The sequence below is a fragment of the Mandrillus leucophaeus genome, unplaced genomic scaffold (genome assembly GCF_000951045.1).
Source record: "Mandrillus leucophaeus isolate KB7577 unplaced genomic scaffold, Mleu.le_1.0 Scaffold7, whole genome shotgun sequence".
In the NCBI taxonomy this organism is placed as follows: domain Eukaryota; kingdom Metazoa; phylum Chordata; class Mammalia; order Primates; family Cercopithecidae; genus Mandrillus; species Mandrillus leucophaeus.
The window spans coordinates 4,633,720-4,651,487 of record NW_012107585.1 but is presented as its reverse complement, the minus strand read 5'-3'; the positions used below and the strand labels follow the sequence as shown (position 1 = coordinate 4,651,487).

At 45.3% G+C, this 17,768-nt stretch overlaps 1 protein-coding gene across 1 annotated transcript in view; it reads right to left on the bottom strand.

Moving 5' to 3' along the window:
- CCDC60 (coiled-coil domain containing 60) overlaps window positions 1–17,768 on the bottom strand; it is a 205,499-nt gene that overhangs the window by 53,828 nt on the left and 133,903 nt on the right. Inside the window, exons 4-5 of the mRNA XM_011964410.1 lie at window positions 11,606–11,713; window positions 1,801–1,908 (exon numbers count right to left, since the gene is read on the bottom strand). Coding sequence (XP_011819800.1) covers window positions 1,801–1,908; window positions 11,606–11,713 — 216 coding nt within the window. The remainder of the gene's footprint in view (window positions 1–1,800; window positions 1,909–11,605; window positions 11,714–17,768) is intronic.

Below are 17,768 nucleotides of genomic sequence, written 5' to 3'. Positions count from 1 at the left end.
TGGCGGGTGCCTGTAATCCCAGCTACTCGGGAGGCTAAGGCAGGAGAATCACTTGAACCCAGGAGGTGGAGCTTGCAGTGAGCCGAGATCGCGCCACTGCACTCCAGCCTGGGCAACAGAGTGAGACTCCGTCTCAAAAAAAAAAAAAAAAAAAAAGGGAAATAACTAGGGTGCCATGGTGGAGACAGAAGTAAGTTGGAGGGGTCCCAGGTCTCCCAGGCTCCCAAACCTTTTGCTTCATGAAGAAGTTCCGTTTAGAAAAGTCTCTTTTACATTATAGGGGCTTCTATCTTTAAAAAATGAGTGTCTGGTGCTTAAAAAAATAAAGCTTGTCAACCGCTTGTATCAAAAGAGACTATAGTTTTAAAATCATCCCAACTGAAAACACTGAATTGATTGGAGTTACTGATCTACCAACGGATGCTTGATTTATATTGCTGGTTGCATTTGAGGTTAGTTTCTCTGGGTCCTGGTGTAAAAGATGACTTGGGGGTGGAGGAGATCTAGGGGATGGGTAATAAATGTCTTCAAGAGGAAAGAGTTAATTAAGACTTATGTTTGGCCAGGCGCAGTGGCTCACGCCTGTAATCCCAATACTTTGGGAGGCTGTGGGGGGGTGGATCACGAGGTCAAGAGATTGAGACCATCCTGGCCAACCTGGTGAAACCCCGTCTCTACTAAAAATACAGAAATTAGCTGGGCATGGTGGCGCACACCTGTAGTCCCAGCTACTTGGGAGGCTGAGGTAGGAGAATCGCTTGAACCTGGGAGATGGAGGTTGCAGTGAGCCAAGATTGCGTCACTGCACTCTGGCCTGGCAACAGGGGTGGCCTCCATCTTAAAAAAAAAAAAAAAAAAAAGAGACTCAGGTTTTGGGAAGAGGAAGACTGGATCCGCCTGGGAGCCAGGACTATGAGTGGGCATGGGTTAGCACCGGGAGTGGGGAACTATTTTATTTAACTCAGCCTGTTATTTTCACAGGGAAAATCTGATTCTTCAAGTCAGGGTTCTTTACTTTTGTTTGTTCCCTTCTTGCGAACAACCTGACTCTTCTTAAAGAACCAATGCCTTTACATGCCTGTCTGTTCTTTGTTCTGCCCTGTGTGTACAATGCTGTTCCTGCAACAGTGGCCTCCAAGCTTTTGCATGAGCTCTCTCCTCTGGTGGGGACACCTAACGCTTCTCTTGACCTAGACAACATGTTCTGGAGCTTCTGCCTGTACAAACCGAGTGGCTCCAGGGAAACGAGTACCAAATATTCCCTTGGATCCAGGTGGAGAAGTAGCCACCAATGTAAATTAAACAACAAAAAGACCAAAGCAAAACAAAAGACAACCTTGAAAGAAAGGATAAAAATAAAAACAAAAAGAAAAGAAAGATTAAAAGGGAGGGAAAGGAGGAGGAAAAGGAAGAAGACTAAGAATAGTGTTAGGGAGACACAGTCCAAGAAGAGAGTTGGAGAGCAGTCGAGCTGTGGATCCAGTGATGTGCTTCCATAGCCTGCCAATTTCTGTGGTGTAAATACTCCCATGTGGCTGGCTGATTTCAAGCTACCTGTGCGATGTCACTGAATGTGGAGTTGGGAAGAGACGTGGGAAGGAGATGCACACAGCGGGCTCCCATGAATCTGCAGAAGCTGTCTCTAGTTCTCCCCTGTTCAGATCCCACAGAGCACATAGAAGAGCTCCTAAAACAGCCTACCCACCAAAATGGCAAAGGGAGTGGAAGAACATACAGGAATCTCTTCCCCACCGCCCAGCCTACTGCTAGTCTAAGACAAGGTGAAGGGCTAAGGCGTACTTTGGGTTCCAACAGGTGATCACAGGCTTCATGGTGTGGTGGGTGTGGTCGATAGTCAGGGCCTCCAGAAGCCAGTGGAGAGCACAGAGCTGGCGGAAGAGGGGCTCGCTGCAAAGACAGAGAGAGGGAACACAGTGGGATCCTGTTAGAACAACATTCTTCACAAAAATAGCCATCAAAATAGTAGCGGTACTTGCTCCCAGTGAGGGAGTGGGCACCATGCTCCAAGCATGCGTAAGTATTTTGCATGTATCATCTCATTTGGCCTTTGCAATGGGCCCATGAGATATTCTTTAGCCCATTTTACAGATGAGGAATCAGAGGCTCACAGGACTTGAGGAAGTTGTGCCAGGTCACCAGGCCAGTAGGTGATAGCCCATTTGGAATGATATTATCCAATGCCAGTTACTGAGAATTTGTGTATATAGCAGGGAGAGAAACAAGGAAGGGTCCCCCAGCTGGAAGTCTTGACTCAGGTAAATGAGAGGCTTCAAGGGAATCAGCATCCTATGTATGTCCAATTGTTAATCTGATAAAAGTACAATAAATAAAAAGAGTGTGTAAAAAGTCTGGAAACAGCGTAACAGGGAAACTAGTGTGTTAATTGTTCTTTTCCTCCTAGATTAAAAATTGGATGCATTGCTTTACATTTATGAGTCCTTTGCCTGAAAATGTAGTTGGGTTTTGAAGAAAAACACATAGAGCATATCACTTGCAAATGTTCACTAAAACACTGTTTAAAAATATGTCTCAGGCTGGGAATGATGGCGCATGTGTGTGATCCCAGCACTTTGGGAGGCTGAGGCAGATGGGTTGCTTGAGCTCAGGAGTTCGAGACCAGCGTACAAAAATACAAAAATGAGCTGGGTGTGGTGGCATGCACCTGTGATCCCTGCTACTCGGGAGGCTGAGGTAAGAGGATCGCTTGAGCCAGGGCAGTCCAGGCAGTAGTGAGCCAAGGTCATGCCACTGCCTGCCAGCCTGGGTGACAGAGTAAGACTGTCTTAAACAACCACAACCACATATGTTTCACTTACATTTTCTGATTTTTTGGACACTTTGTATTAAACACCTACAAGTAGGCAGGTATTGACAGGGGCGTTTTATACACATTATTTAATTCTTCCAACAATCTGCTGGAGTATGAATTATTATGCACATTTTAGAGAAGCGGAAAGTGAGGTTCAGAGGGCTGCAATCACTTTGCTCAAGGTCACAGAGCGTGTTGGTGACTGAGATGGTTCTCAATATCTCATTTAAAGCTCACAATGAGCCCGGGTGCGGTGGCTCATACCTGTAATCCCAGCACTTTGGGAAACTGAGGCAGGCAGATTACTAGGTCAGGAGTTGAAGACCAGCCTGGCCAACATGGTGAAACCCCCATCTCTACTAAAAATACAAAAATTAGCTGGGTGTGGTGGCGGGTGCCTGTAATCCCAGCTACTCGGGAGGTTAAGGCAGGAGAATTTCTTGAGCCTGGGAGGCGGAGGTGGCAGTGAGCCGAAATCACGCCACTGCACTCCAACCTGGGTGACAGAGCAAGATTTCATCTCAAAAAAAAATAAAATAAAAGCTCACAACAACCCTATAGGTAATATACCTCCCCTACCTCCTCTTTACAATGGGGGATGGGAGGCTCAGAGAGGGGCAATGAGTGACTTGAGGTCACACTGCTAGGATTAGTGAGAATTTGAACCAGTGTCAGTTTGACTCCATGTCTGTGCTCTCACGGGCCTGGGCTCTGAGGAGGTGCTGATGAAGCCGATGCAGTGGGCACCCCGAGAGCGAGGTCAGGAGAGGGTTAACCTGCTGCCTGCCTTTTTCCTGGAAACAAGGTGGAGTCCTGGCCAGCCACCCCTCTCCCCACAAGATTTCTCCTCTTGCGCTAATGGGCCAGATGCCTCCATTAAGAACCTGTGTAATTGCTCTTCTCTGAAACTGCATCCTGCCCTCATCAGCACTCCCCAGAGTTCCTAGGCCTGGTGTTTTCAGGGGCAGGAAGGTATCTCTGCTGTCTGTTTCCAGGAAGGCACCACTTCAGAAGGTGATACCCAATCCCCGGGCTCAAGCGTGGAGCTGGCCCAGGGTTATCTCGGCTAATCCTCTGAGAGGCAGGCATTTTGCTCAGCTTGAAGCAGGCAGCCCTGCCCTTCCCCACCCCCTCACCTCTGTGTACTAGGGTGACTGTATCCACCAGGTCTTTGGAAAACTACGGTGAGAAACTCTTTCCTTTCTTCCCTGGAGTCTTTTCCTTCCACAGATGATTTACTAAGCGCCTACTATTCCTTTACTTCTAATTTAAAGGACTTGTAAGCCCATAGTCTTTTCCATTTTTTTATTAAATAAAACTTTTTTTAAGAGACAGGCTCTCATTCTATCCCCAGACCGCAGCCTCCAACTCCTGGGCTCAAGTGATCCTCCTGCCTCAGTTTCCAGAGTAGCTGGGACTGCAGACACGCGTCACCATGCCCAGCTAATTTTTAATTTTTTTTTTGGAAAAAATGGGGTCTTCCTATGTTGCCCAGGCTTCTGTCAAACTCCTGGCCTCCAGCGATCCTCCTGCCTTTGCCTCCCAAAGCTCTGGGATTATGGGTATGAGCTATTGCACCTGACCCCTTTTCAATTATTGTCTGTTTCTTCTCTCTTAACACCTTTTTGGGCCCCACAGGTGACAGCATTTTGGTAGGTCTGGGCACATAGGACATGTCCAGCATTTAGCAATGGCAGCAGCTAGCTGTGCCACATGCCTGGCAGTGGGCCATGAGCACCTCACTATACCCTCCCCATAACACTAGGAGGTTGCGAGAGGCTGGGACAGAGGCCTATGGGTTCTTCTGTTTTGCAACTTGGAGCCCCTGCAGACCTGGGCTTTGGGATATGTGGGGTGGGGAGGGAAATAAACAAAGGAAGTTAATTGGTGAGATGGGGTCTACTTGGTCACAAGGTGGTGGAGGGGATGTGGGGCATGTGAGCATCAGATTCATTTCTGCAGATGACAAGAACAGATGCAAACCTGACCCTCTCCCTCTCTTGCTTAAAATCTTTGAACTTCCTAAATAATTTGTAATCGGCTGAATTGTGGACATCCCAGATTCATTTGTTGAAGCTCTAACCCCTGTACCTCAGGGTGTGACCGTGTTCGTAGATGGTACCTTAAAGAGGGGCTTCACTGAAAAATGAAGCCATTATGGTGGTCCCTAATCTAATCTGACCGGTGTCCTTATAAGAGGAGGAAATTTGGACGCACAAAGAGACACCAGGGCTGCGAGCACTGAGAAGAAGACCATGTGAGGACACAGAGAAGAGAGGGAGAGAGCGATCCTCCAACCTTGAGAGGGTTGGGAGAAACCAACCCTGACAGCACCTGGATCTTGGGCTGTCAGCCTCCAGAACTGTGAGAAAATACATTTCTGTTCTTTAAGTCACCCAGTCTAGTAGTTTACTATGGCAGCCCCAGCAAACTAATGCTCTGACACACATGAGGCCCCGTCCGCCTCTCCAGCCTTGAGTTGCCCCGCCTGTTCCTTGTGCTACCGTCTGCAGCCTGGCAAAAATCCACTCAGTCGTTCAAGCTCAGCATGCTCGCTTTTTGCACCGTCCAGGTTAAACTTCTAGCTTTGCCATCTACTGGCCCCGTGGCCTTGGCCAAATTACTTAACTTCTTTGAGCCTCAGTTTTCTTATCTGTAAAATGGAGGTAATTGCAGTACCTCTCTTAAAAGGTGAGAGTGAGGGTGAGGTGACATGCTCAGCACTGTTCCCTGCTCCTGGTACATGTTCCTGTTCCTCTTCCTTCTCGACTCTCAGTGATTGGGCTTCAGCTCTCATCTCCATCCGGAAGCCTTCCTTGATTGCTGTAGGTCTGGGCTGGGCTCACTCTAAGGAGGTTCTAAAGCATCCCCATCCCTACAGTGTGTCCTCCTTGTCCTCACCTTTGGGTTCCTGCTCTATTGTAACTACCTGTTGACTGGGCTTTCCAGCCCTTGAGCCTACAACCTGCAGAGTCTTGTCCACCACAGGGTGCTCAATAGATTTCCAGTTACTGATGGAAAATGGTGGGAATGAATTGGTTCAGATCTGATATTTTCTGAACTGATAATTTGAGCACAATTCCTTTTTTTTTCTTTCTTTTTTTTGGAGACAGGGTCTCATTCTGTTGCCCAGGATGGAGTGCAGTGGCGTGATCTTGGCTCACTGCAGCCTCTGCATCCTGGGCACAAGCGATCCTCCTCCTTCAGTCTCCTGAGTAGCTGGGACTACAGGCATGTGCCACCTGCCCAGATGGTTTTTGTATTTTGTAGAGATGGAGTTTTGCCATGTTGCCCAGACTGGTCTCAAACTCCTGGGCTCAATGCCTCGGTTTCCCAAAGTGCTGGTATTACAGACGTGAGCCACTGCACCTTGAGCATAATTCTTATATACAGAACCACTGAGATAATAAACAGTAGTGGCCGGGCGCGGTGGCTTAAGCCTGTAATCCCAGCACTTTGGGAGGCCGAGACGGGTGGATCATGAGGTCAGGAGATCGAGACCATCCTGGCTAACATGGTGAAACCCCGTCTCTACTAAAAAATACAAAAAACTAGCCGGGCGAGGTGGCGGGTGCCTGTAGTCCCAGCTACTCGGGAGGCTGAGGCAGGAGAATGGCGTGAACCTGGGAGGCGGAGCTTGCAGTGAGCTGAGATCCAGCCACTGCACTCCAGCCTGGGCGACAGAGCAAGACTCCGTCTCAAAAAAACAAAAAACAAAAACAAAAAAAACAGTAGTAACAAAAACAACAGCAGAACAACAAAGTAGTAGTAATGGTGAATACTTCCTGTAAGAGTCCTTACTGTATGCCAGACACTGTTTTAAGTGCCCAATATCCATTAACTAATTTCATTCTTACAAAATCCTGTGAAGAAGGTACTATTATTATCCCCGTTTTGCAGATGAGGACACTGGGGCATAAAGGGCCATGTGACTTATCCAAGGTCACAAAAGACAGCAAATGGCAGAGCTGGAATGTGAGCCCAGGCAGTCTGGCTTCCGAATTCATGCTCTTAATGACAGTGTGGATGTTGTCTCTTGTTAGAGGGTAGAGACTCCCTTTTCATCAGAATAGGGTTTCTTCTGATAGATCTGGTCCTTTTTCTCCGTTTATAAAAAGTGCCCTAAACCTGATGATTGCTCGTCGAATCTGCAGTGAAAAAAAGTCCCCAGAAGCATGCTTGATAGAAATCGGTCTTTTCTCATAATGATCATGTGTCAGGTCATAGCATAGTATCTTGGATTTTATCAAATTAAAAGAGAGAACATTGACTTTTTTAAATGCAGGGTATAGGAGGTGAAAATGCTGAACGGGGATACACAAAGCCTGCTTCCGAAGTCCCTGAGCTCAGAACTCCGGGCGAGTGCCAGCGGTCAGCACACCTGAATAGTTCACTCTATTAAAACTGCTGTACCAACCAGAATCCCAGTGGGCATAAACATCTCTGAGAAGAAAACATTTTTTTTTCTTTTACTAAGAGAAATTGGAAAATGCATTCAAAGCCATTCCAAGCGCCCCACGCTGATTGCCAAGGGCAAATCTGGACACAGGTTGCAGGCATTGCACTTGCTGCCTAGTCACTCATTAAAGGCTGTGGGGCACAGCCCAGCCATCTAAGAGGGAAAAACGAGAGGCTGTTTCTCATTCCTAGAGACCACCCCCTTCCCTTTTTAAAGGTAAAGGTCGGTCTCTTGTTACACGATTGAATTGATCCCTACACAGTCGATTTGGAATTATCAGCCACTTTGGGGATCAATCACACAGGGATTGAGGGGACTGACCAGACTCTGATCTGCATTGGCTGATATGACAACTGAGAATTCAGGAATCACCAGGCAGGGCCGGCCCTGGTGCCTTTTGGTAGACTGATTACAACAACGCCATCCCTCTCTGCTTTGCACACTTTGGGATGTGACTTTGCTGCTTCCCCCCATCAAGAAGGGAAGTCTTTCCCCACACTCCTTGTAGCTAGGCTGGCCTGGTGACTTGCTTTGGCCAGTGGAATGTGGTGAGAGGGTAACTGTGGTCATGCTGAGCCCAGTTCACAGATGGAAAATGCAATAATCATCACCAGCACCATCATCATCACCATCATTGACCTCAAGGGGCTTTGGGTACTTAGGATCTTGTTCTTGGAACCCTTTCTGCTTGCCATGTGAACAAGTCTGAGTTTGCTTGCTGGGTGTTGAGAGACATTCAGCATCTCACCCATGTCACCCTGGCCAGCAACCAACCAACAGACTTGTGAATGAAGCCATTCGAGATCAGTCAACCTCCAGCTCACCCATCAGCTGGGTGTAGACACATAAGCACATCCAGCCAAGATCAGCCGAGTCAGCCTGACCAGCAGAAACACCCTGCTGACATGTAGACTTGGGGGCAATACTAAATTGTTGTTTGAAGCCACTCCATGTTGAGGTGATCTGTAATACAGCCATAGCTTACTAATACAGTCATCAAATGCAGCCAGAGCCTTTGAACAGCTGAGGATAAGAAAAGGCAGCCTTCAGTGCTGGACAGGGACTACAGCAAACTACAGCCAGTGAGCCTGCCACTTTGGTTTTGTAAATAAAACTTTATTGGAACATAGCCACATCCATTGTTGTAGTTTTCATGCTACAACAGCAAAGTTAAGTGGTTGCAAGGGAGACCGCCTGGTCAGCAAAGGCTAAAATTTTTACTGTCTGGCCCTTTAAGGAATAGTTTGCTGACCTCTGGTCTAATACAAATATGAACCATATCCACTGCAATAATAATAATAATAATAATAATATAGCCTATGTAACAAACCTAGTGTAAAGATCTGACTTAGCTGACAGGAGATCAAAATTCCTGTTGTGAATTTGCAATTGCAAAAATGTGGAACCAACCCAAATGGCCATCAATCAACGAGTGGATAAAGAAACTGTGGCATATATATATATATATATATGAGATATATGATGGAATACTACTCATCCATAAAAATGAGTGAATTAATGGTATTTGCAGCAATCTGGATGAGGTTGAAGACTATTATTCTAAGTAAAGTAACTCAGGAATGGAAAACCAAACAGTATATTCTCACTCATAACTAGGAGCTAAGGTATGGGGATGCAAAGGCATAAGAATGACACAATGGACTTTGGGGACTCAAGGGGAAGGGGTGGGAAGGAGGTGAGGGATGAAAGACTACAAACTGGGTGCAGTGTATATGTCTGAGGTGATGGGTACACCAAAATCTCACAAATCACCACTAAAGAACTTATGTAACCAAACACCACCTGTTCCCCAATAACCTATGGCAATAAAAAATTTTTAAAAAATTCCTGTTGTGAGACTTTTGGCAGGTTCTTCCCCCTCTCTGGGCTTTAGTTTTCCCATCTGACACTGACAGAAGATGGGTAAGAAACTCTCTCCATCACTTCATAGCTGATTTAAGGAAGCCTCAATGGCTCAGACCAAATAAATTGTGGATGGGGCTCAGGGATATGCATTCTCAGAAACATTTCTTCCCTGCTCTCCCCCTACCCCCAGATGATTCAGATGCAAGTGAAAGCCCATTGGTTCTATACCAATTGGTTTCAGAAGGCTTGTCCATGGGAGGGATGGGCAGAAGTGCAAGTGTATTCAAGAGACATCATGAGAAATTGCAAGGCCTATTTTTGCAAGGAGATGCTTTAAGAACATCAAGCTTAGGCTGCCGGCTGGAATGTTATAATCACAATACCAATCAAAGAGAGGTAGGAGGACAGTGCGATGGTGTGGAGTGGGATGGGGCTCTTTAATTACTGAAATATTAGGGAGGGATAAGGATGTGTCTGACACAATGTGATGATGATGGTGATGAGGATAATGGTGATAATGATGATGGTGATGATGGTGGTGATGAGGATGATGGTGATGATGGTGGTGGTGAGGATGATGGTGATGTTGATGGTGGTGAGGATGATGATGGTGGTGAGGATGATGGTTATGATGATGATGGTGGTGAGGATGACAGTTATGATGATGGTGGTGGTGAGGATGATGGTGACGATGATGATGGTGGTGAGGATGATGGTGATGATGATGGTGGTGGGGATGATGGTGATGATGGTGGTGGCGATGATGATGATGGTGAGGATGATGGTGATGATGATGATGGTGAGGATGATGGTGATGATGATGGTGAAGATAGTGGTGAGGATGATGGTTATGATGATGACAGTGGTGAGGATGATGGTGATGAGGATGATGATGGTGAGGATGATGATGATGGTGATGATGGTGATGAGGATGATGGTTATGATGATGACGGTGGTGAGGATGATGGTGATGAGGATGATGGTGTTGAGGATGATGTTGATGGTGATGATGATGGTAATGATGATGGTGATTATGGTGATGAAGATGATGGTGATGATGATGATGGTGGTGAGGATGAGGATGATGGTGGTGAGGATGATGGTGATGATGATGATGGTGTTGGTGATGGTTTTTGCATCTTCCATTCATGAACTAAGTACTCTTATTAGTGATTTGCTTTTGTTTGCCATCTTATCCTATGATTTCACTCTTGCATTCTTTTACTTTTCACGTATAGGAAACTTGGTTTGCTAAATATATTATGAGCTCCTTAAAGGCAAGGCTTTGGGATATATGTTCTATGTAGTGTATGGTGATGAAAGCTTGGGCTTTGCAGTCAGACCAACTTGACTCAGCAACACACTGACCTCTGTGACCTTGAATAGGTGAGTATATGTCTCTGAGCTTCTGCTTTCCCATCTGCAGAGAGGATAATGATACACCTACACAATAGGGAGGCTGAGAGGACTGAGTGAGATAATGCTACAGAGTGATGAGGAGTGGCCATTATCACTGCGAACACTGTAGGAGCCTAATAAATATTTGACAAATGAGCAGACAGAGAAGTCTGTAATCATTATATCACAGCTCTAAATGAATCCATTGCCCTAAAGTGGTGGTTCTCAACGTGGAGTGTGTGTGTCTGTGTGTGTGTGTGATGTGGGGTAGGGGCTCATGAGCTTTTGCTCCCAGGGGATATTTGGTAATGTCTGGAGACATTTTTGGTTGTCACCACTGGTATCTAGTGGGTAGAGGCCATGGATGTGGCTAAACATCCTACAATACACAGGACAGCCTTTCACAACAAAGAATTAATTATTTCTCTCAAAATGTCAGCTGTGTCAAGGCTGAAAAGCCCTGCCCTAAAGTCAAAAGCTTGTATCCCTGTGCCTGAAATCTTCCAGCTGAAAAGTGCTAACTGTTGAAAAAGAAAAAGTTGGGCTTGAGATTTGGAATAGACACAAGGGGAACAAGATGTCAAGATTTTAGAAAGCAAGAGTGTTCTTTGGAAGGATGATTAGCTCCTGTTGCACCATGCAATGATGAGTTCATGCCTCGGGTCAGAAAACTGGAGGGGCTTCTCCGGGAAACAGCTCCTTGAATCTTGGGGAAAACGTGTCCCCTGAGCACAGGCTGAGATGCTCTCACACACACTCGACGAGGGCTGTAGACAGATTTTATCAGGCTTTGCAAACTGTTTGACATTAGAGCGTCTGGCTTGGTAAGAATTGAAATGACTCAGTCCCAGCTGATTTGCCACTTAGCTGTAAACCACTGTGTCTACTTTCTGTTATTTTTATATGCCAAATAGCTTTGCCAGCTCCAGGCTCCATGTCCCTTTCAAGAGGACAAAGGAACAGCTCCCGACATGACAGCTCGTTGAATCATTTCAGTTCGGCTACAATTTATAAGCTAGCAAAGCAAATGAGCCAGAGGCGAGACTGCTTACACGTGAGCCTCGGGTAGCGAGGGAGAAATGATGCAGCTGTGGACGGGAGTGAACGGGCGACGTGTGACTCTAGCTCCCAGCATCTTCAGCTTCTCATCATCATATGTGCTGAAGGACAAGCAGACAGAGAAACAAAGTGAACAATGATAAGTAGCTTTGAACACCTTCTTCTCTTGCCACGGTCTATTTGGCAGATATAACTGGGCACTTACTGTGTATCAGGCAAATAATTCCTGCTGGAGGGATGAGGGTTTCAGATGCAGTTCCTTAACAGAGCATATAAAAGTCCCTGCCCTGAGTCAGGCGCAGTGGCTCACTCCCTGTAATCCCAGCACTTTGGGAGGCCGAGGCGGTCAGGAGATTGAGACCATCCTGGCTAACAGGGTGAAACCCCATCTCTACTAAAAATACAAAAACAGCTGGGCAGGGTGGCGGGCGCCTGTAGTCCCAGCTACTCGGGAGGCTGAGGCAGGAGAATCGCTTGAACGAGGGAGGCAGAGGTTGCAGTGAACTGAGATCGCGCCATCGCGCTCCAGCCTGGGTGAGAGAGCGAGACTCCATCTCAAAAAAAAAAGCAGTCACTGCCCCCATGGAGTATATAATCTGCTAGAAGAGCCAAGAGAATAAACAAGATAAATCATGTGGTATACTTGTATATTACACTAGGGTTGGAAATGTTTGCTTCAAGGGCCAGACAAGGTATACTTTCAGCTGTGTTCTATAAACAGCAATTTAATACCATATTTAGGTGTTTTTTCTTCCACCATTACAGCAGAGCAAATCATTTCCATTATAGAAAATAGGGTTTTTTTTTGGGGGGGGGGTTGTTGTCATGCTTGAGTCATATGATACATATAGTTTGAGAGAGAATCTCACTGTCACCCAGGCTGGAGTGTAGTGGTGTGATCTTGGCTCACTGCAACCTCTGCCTCCTAGGTTCAAGCAATTCTTGTGCCTCAGCCTCCTGAGTAGCTGGGATTACAGGCATGTGCCACCATGCCTGGCTAATTTTTTATATTTCTTAAGTAGAGATGGAGTTTTGCTGTGTTGGCCAGGCTGGTCTTGAACTCCTATCCTCAAGTGATCCACCTGCCTTGGCCTCCCAAAGTGCTGGGATTACAGGCGTGAGACATCGCTCCTGGCTTTATGGTATATATTTTTTTTGTCCATGGCCAAATTCAGCCCACAGACATATTTTAATTAATCCACTCTTTTTTTTCTCTTTGTCTCTGTCTGTCTGTCTTTCTCTGTGTGTGTGTGTGTGTGTGTGTGTGTGTGTGTAATTGAATCAATTGTCTATATTTTAAAATTGGGAGATGTCACATAAAAATGGAAAAACTTTGGCCTTCAAAAAATTGAAAGCTCTGGCCACTCGGGGCCTGTGTTTCCACTGACAAGAAGGATGGGCCACAGACAGCTTTGAATGAGGTGTGTGCTTCCTGAGTTACCCCAAACACAAGCATCCCTGGTTCTCACTCTCTGCCTTTCTTTCTAATTCATGCCATCTGCCTGTTACCTGAAGGCCTTTTAGTTTCTGAGCCACAGTCTAAGTACTTTCATTGATTGGATCATTGACAGGTTCCTTGATTCATTCATTTCTACCAATAATTATTGAACCTCTTCTCTGAGCTGGGGGCTTGCCAATACAGCAATGCATGAAAGAGATCCAGCCTCTCCTCTTCTGAAGTTTAGAGTCTAGTGGGGGAGATGGGCATAACCAAACATACAGTTGTGATAAGTGTTCCAAGAGAAAGTGCTTTAATAGCCTAGAATAGTAAATTTGACTGAAATGGAAGCCAGGGAATACTGTACTTCCTTGAGGAAGTTGTGGAAATTTCAAAACATATCCCCCAAATTCTTTGAAACTTCTCCAATCGAGAGGTAGGTCTATGTTCATTTGGCTCTGTGACCAGCTGACCTAATAGAATGTGTCGGAAGTAATGTGATTCCGGGCACCAGGCAACCTCTCCTCCCTGTGTCCTGGGATGCTCACTCAGCATTCAGCTGCATTCAGCTGCCATGCTGTGGGGAAGCTGGCAGCCTGTGAGGAGGCCCACAGGGAAAGGAACCGAGTTCACGAACTGACAGCCAAATATAACTTGCCACCCATGTGAGTGAGCTGTCTTGGAAATGGGTCCTTTGAGCTGCCCTTCTGAGCCTTACTCAAATTGCAGATTTATGAGAGAAAGCAGTTCTGATTATCTTGAGTTAACAATTAAGATTTTAGAGTGGGTGTTCATGGCAATAGTAACTGTAGCAGAAGTAAATATTGAGCTGAAATCTGAAGGTTGAATGGAAATTAACTGGGTAAATGGAGGAGGGAAAAACCTTCCAGCCAGAGGGAACAGCATGTGTAAAGACTCTGCAGAGGAGGCCATGTCATGACTAAGAAAGTACGAGAGTGGGGCTGGGGTAGAGTGAGTAAGAGGAGGCTATGAGCTGGGACTGGAGAGGCAAGCCACAGGCTAGACCATCCAGGGCCTTGGAACCCCTGCTCAGACTTTTGTGTTTACCCTGCAAGGAATGGCAACCATGGAGGGTGTTAAGCTGCGTGCAATTTATATTTTGAAAAGATCACTTAGCTTGGGGCTCAGCATGGGGAATGGGATGGAGGGGGCCAGTGGAGATGATGCTGGGACACAAGTTGGGGTATACCTTCCTCCTGGGAATTTGAGAATAATTCTGGGATCACAAAGTTAACAAAAATTAGGACCAGAATCTAGGTCCTCCAGTGTTCACTTCCACTGACTCTTTATTCAACCCTAGAGCTGAGAAAACCACAAGCAAATACATTGCTGTGACCTTTTCTTACTGGCTCAACCATGCTTCCAGTGGTTTAGGATATGTGGAAATTAACCCAGCTTTTACATTCCTAATCTCTGGTTTTATGTCTTCTCTCAGCCACAATAATAAAACAAATTCTACTTGTCATTTTTTCCCACCTTTTCAGCTGAATCTGCAGCTGAAAAATGAGGTCACCGAGCACAGTGGGAGAGACTGCTTGCAGGCAGAAATCTTTGAGGACGTGCTTGATTTTTTTTTCCCCTGCATAGTTTGTCAGACTTAAAATTTTTGTCTAAAACAATGTATTCTATGCTCTTAGATCCAGATAGGAGAAAATAATTCCTTTTGCTTTTATGATGCACAAGATCAAATACTTGGTTTAAAAAGTATTTATAAATGAACACTTGTATTTTTTATACTTTTGTGATAGGAATTTTATGTATAGAAGCATTGCTGTTAGATGTGAGATGCTTTTTAGCTTTCGTGGAAATTAAGATTTTTAGCCATACATTTAAGGATTTTAGGTAACTGAGGCTCAGAGAGCTCAAACTCACTTTACTGCGTCATAGTAGGAACAATTACTGAGCATGTCTTATACATAGGCTCTAGGCTAAGTATCGTTTCATTTAATCCTCATAATTAATTAATTAAGCTCGGGAGTTTGGTACCATTTATTTGTGTACGTGAAGAAAAGGAGACTCAGAGAGGTACAGGGATCTGTTCAAAGTTAAACAGTTGTATGCGGGAAGTCCTAACTGGTTCCAAGGCTCATGTACTTCACCACCACTACCCTGTCTGGATATAGACAATCTCCTAATGCTACTTTATAACACCCTCCCACCCGTGCATTTGATGGCTACATTGCCATAATGACTTCCAGTTTTATTTTAATAAAATAACCATCCTTGTATAGCTTATAGAACCTACCAGATAAGACACAACCAGACCCAAGTCTACAAGAGGAGCGATCTCATGCATATTTAAACTTATTAAACTTTAAATAAACCATGTCTCACACACTGAAACATGGATCGGAGAGGGGAGAATTGCATTCTACGACCATGGATGAAAAACTCCATCCAAACAAGTGGAACATGACACCCGAGTCGTTCAAACAGGCACAGGAGTGTCTTTCGTAAACACCCTCTTTCCCCAGTGCCTGTTGGGTTTGCCTGTCAATCTGAGCACAGCGCCTGAAAAAAGAGCTGCGAGTTCATGCCTTCTCTTTATTCCAGGGAAAGGCTGCCAGTCTGTCACTAGGAGTATCAGACTCTATGGGTGCCATAGAGTTCGGTCAGGAAGGCACAATTTGTGCTGATCCCAGGGTCTACACCAATGAGGAGTCAAGGAGGAGACCTTTCCACAGTATTCTGGGATCCCAACAGCCATGATTCAGGGGGAGGTGACTGGGAATATACCAGTTCCATGAAGTCTTGCAGTCTGGGTTTTCATCCATCACCTGGAACCTTGGGCTTTCAAGGGGTCCAGTTCTTCTCTGACTTGATACCCCAGGTCTCACCGACAAGAACCCTTGTTCCTTTTGAAAAAAATTATATATGTTTTTCTTTTTTTCCTTAAATAAAGATGGAATCTCTATGTTGCCCAAGCTGGTCTTGAACTCCTGGGCTCAAGTGATCTTCCTGCCTCAGCCTCCCTAAGTGCTGGGATTATAGGCGTGAGCCACCATGCCCGGCCTGAAGAAAAAATTTATTAAGACGAAAGTCACAGAACATAAAATTAACTGTTTTAAAGAGGAGAATTTAGTGGTATTTAGTACATTGCACCATGTTGTACAACCATCGCCTCTTGTTACAAAACATTTTCATCACTCCCAAAAGGCGGACCCCAGACCCATCTGGTTGCTTCCCATTCCCCCTGTCCCCAGCTTCTGGCAACCACCAATCTGCTGTCTGTTGAGGATGAACCTCAAATGCACTATAAGTGAAAGAAGCCAGACACAGAAGGGTCACGTATTATACGATTCCATTGGCAGGACCCTTGTTTATAAGAAGCACATATTCACATTCTCTAAATTAACATTCTGAAGAACAGAATTTGGGAAATAGTGCGGAGGAAAGGGGGTGTCTGTCGTGGCTTCCATTTCATTTTCAGCAAATGACCTGGCAGTTTAGATTCCTGAAGGCAGCCTTAGCATAATGGCTCTCAACCGTGGCTTCACACTGGACTCACTTAGGGGAACTTAAAAAAATTCTATGAATATCCAAGCCAACGTCTGTTACTTTTTTTTATTATGGCGGTTCTTTGCAGGAGTAAGGTGGTATTGCGTTGTGGTTTTGATTTGCATTTCCCTGATAATTAGCGATGTTGAGCACTTTTTTTCCGGAACGTAAACTAGTACAAACACTGTGGAAAACAGTATGGAGATTTCTTAAAGAACAAAAACCAGAGCTACCATTTGATCCACCAACCCCCCTACTCGGTATCTACCCAGAGGAAAAGAAGTCATTGTCTGAAAAAGACACTTACACATGCGTGTTTATAGCAGCACAATTCACAATTGCAAAAATATAGAACCAATCCAAATGCTCATCAATCAACAAGTGGATAAAGAAAATGTGGTGTATATATACACCATGGAATACTACTCAGCCATAAAAAGAAACAGAATAATGGCATTTGCAGCAACCTGGATGGAGTTGGAGACCATTATTCTAAATGAAGTAACTCGGGAATGGAAAACCAAACATCGTATATTCTCACTTATAAGTGGGAGCTAAGCTATGAGGATGCAAAGACATATGAATGATATAATGGACTTTGGGGACTCCCGAGGGAAGAGTGGGAGGAGGGTGAGGGATAAAAGACTACATATTGGGTACAGTGTACACTACTTGGGTGATGGGTGTACCATAATCTCAGAAATCACCACTGGAGAACTTATTTATGTAACCAAACACCACCTGTTCCCCAAAAACTATTTAAATAAAAAAAATTAATGTATGAAAAGCTAATGTACATTAGAGAGCCTAATGCAACTGGCCTGGACAGTGGCGTTTTGAAAAACTTGCCAGATGATTCTGCTGTGTAGCTAGGGTTGCAACAGCTGCTCTCACAGGAGAGTGGCTATAGCTGCAGGCCATTTTTCTACCCTGCATTTCCTCCCTGGCTGCTTTGGCACTTCTTTTCTTCCTTGGTTTGTGCCTCATTCAGTCTGCACAAGCTCACAGTATCCCAGGACTTTGTCCATGCCAAATGGTGCAGTCGATGGATTTTGATGCCACTGAGTTTGGGACTCAGAGCTGCTTTCTAATACTGACCTTGGGGGAGATTAGTTAACTTCTAAGCCTCATTTCTCCATCTCTAAAATGGGGCCAATGGTAGCACCTATCTCAGGAATGTTTTGAAATTTAGCCAAATA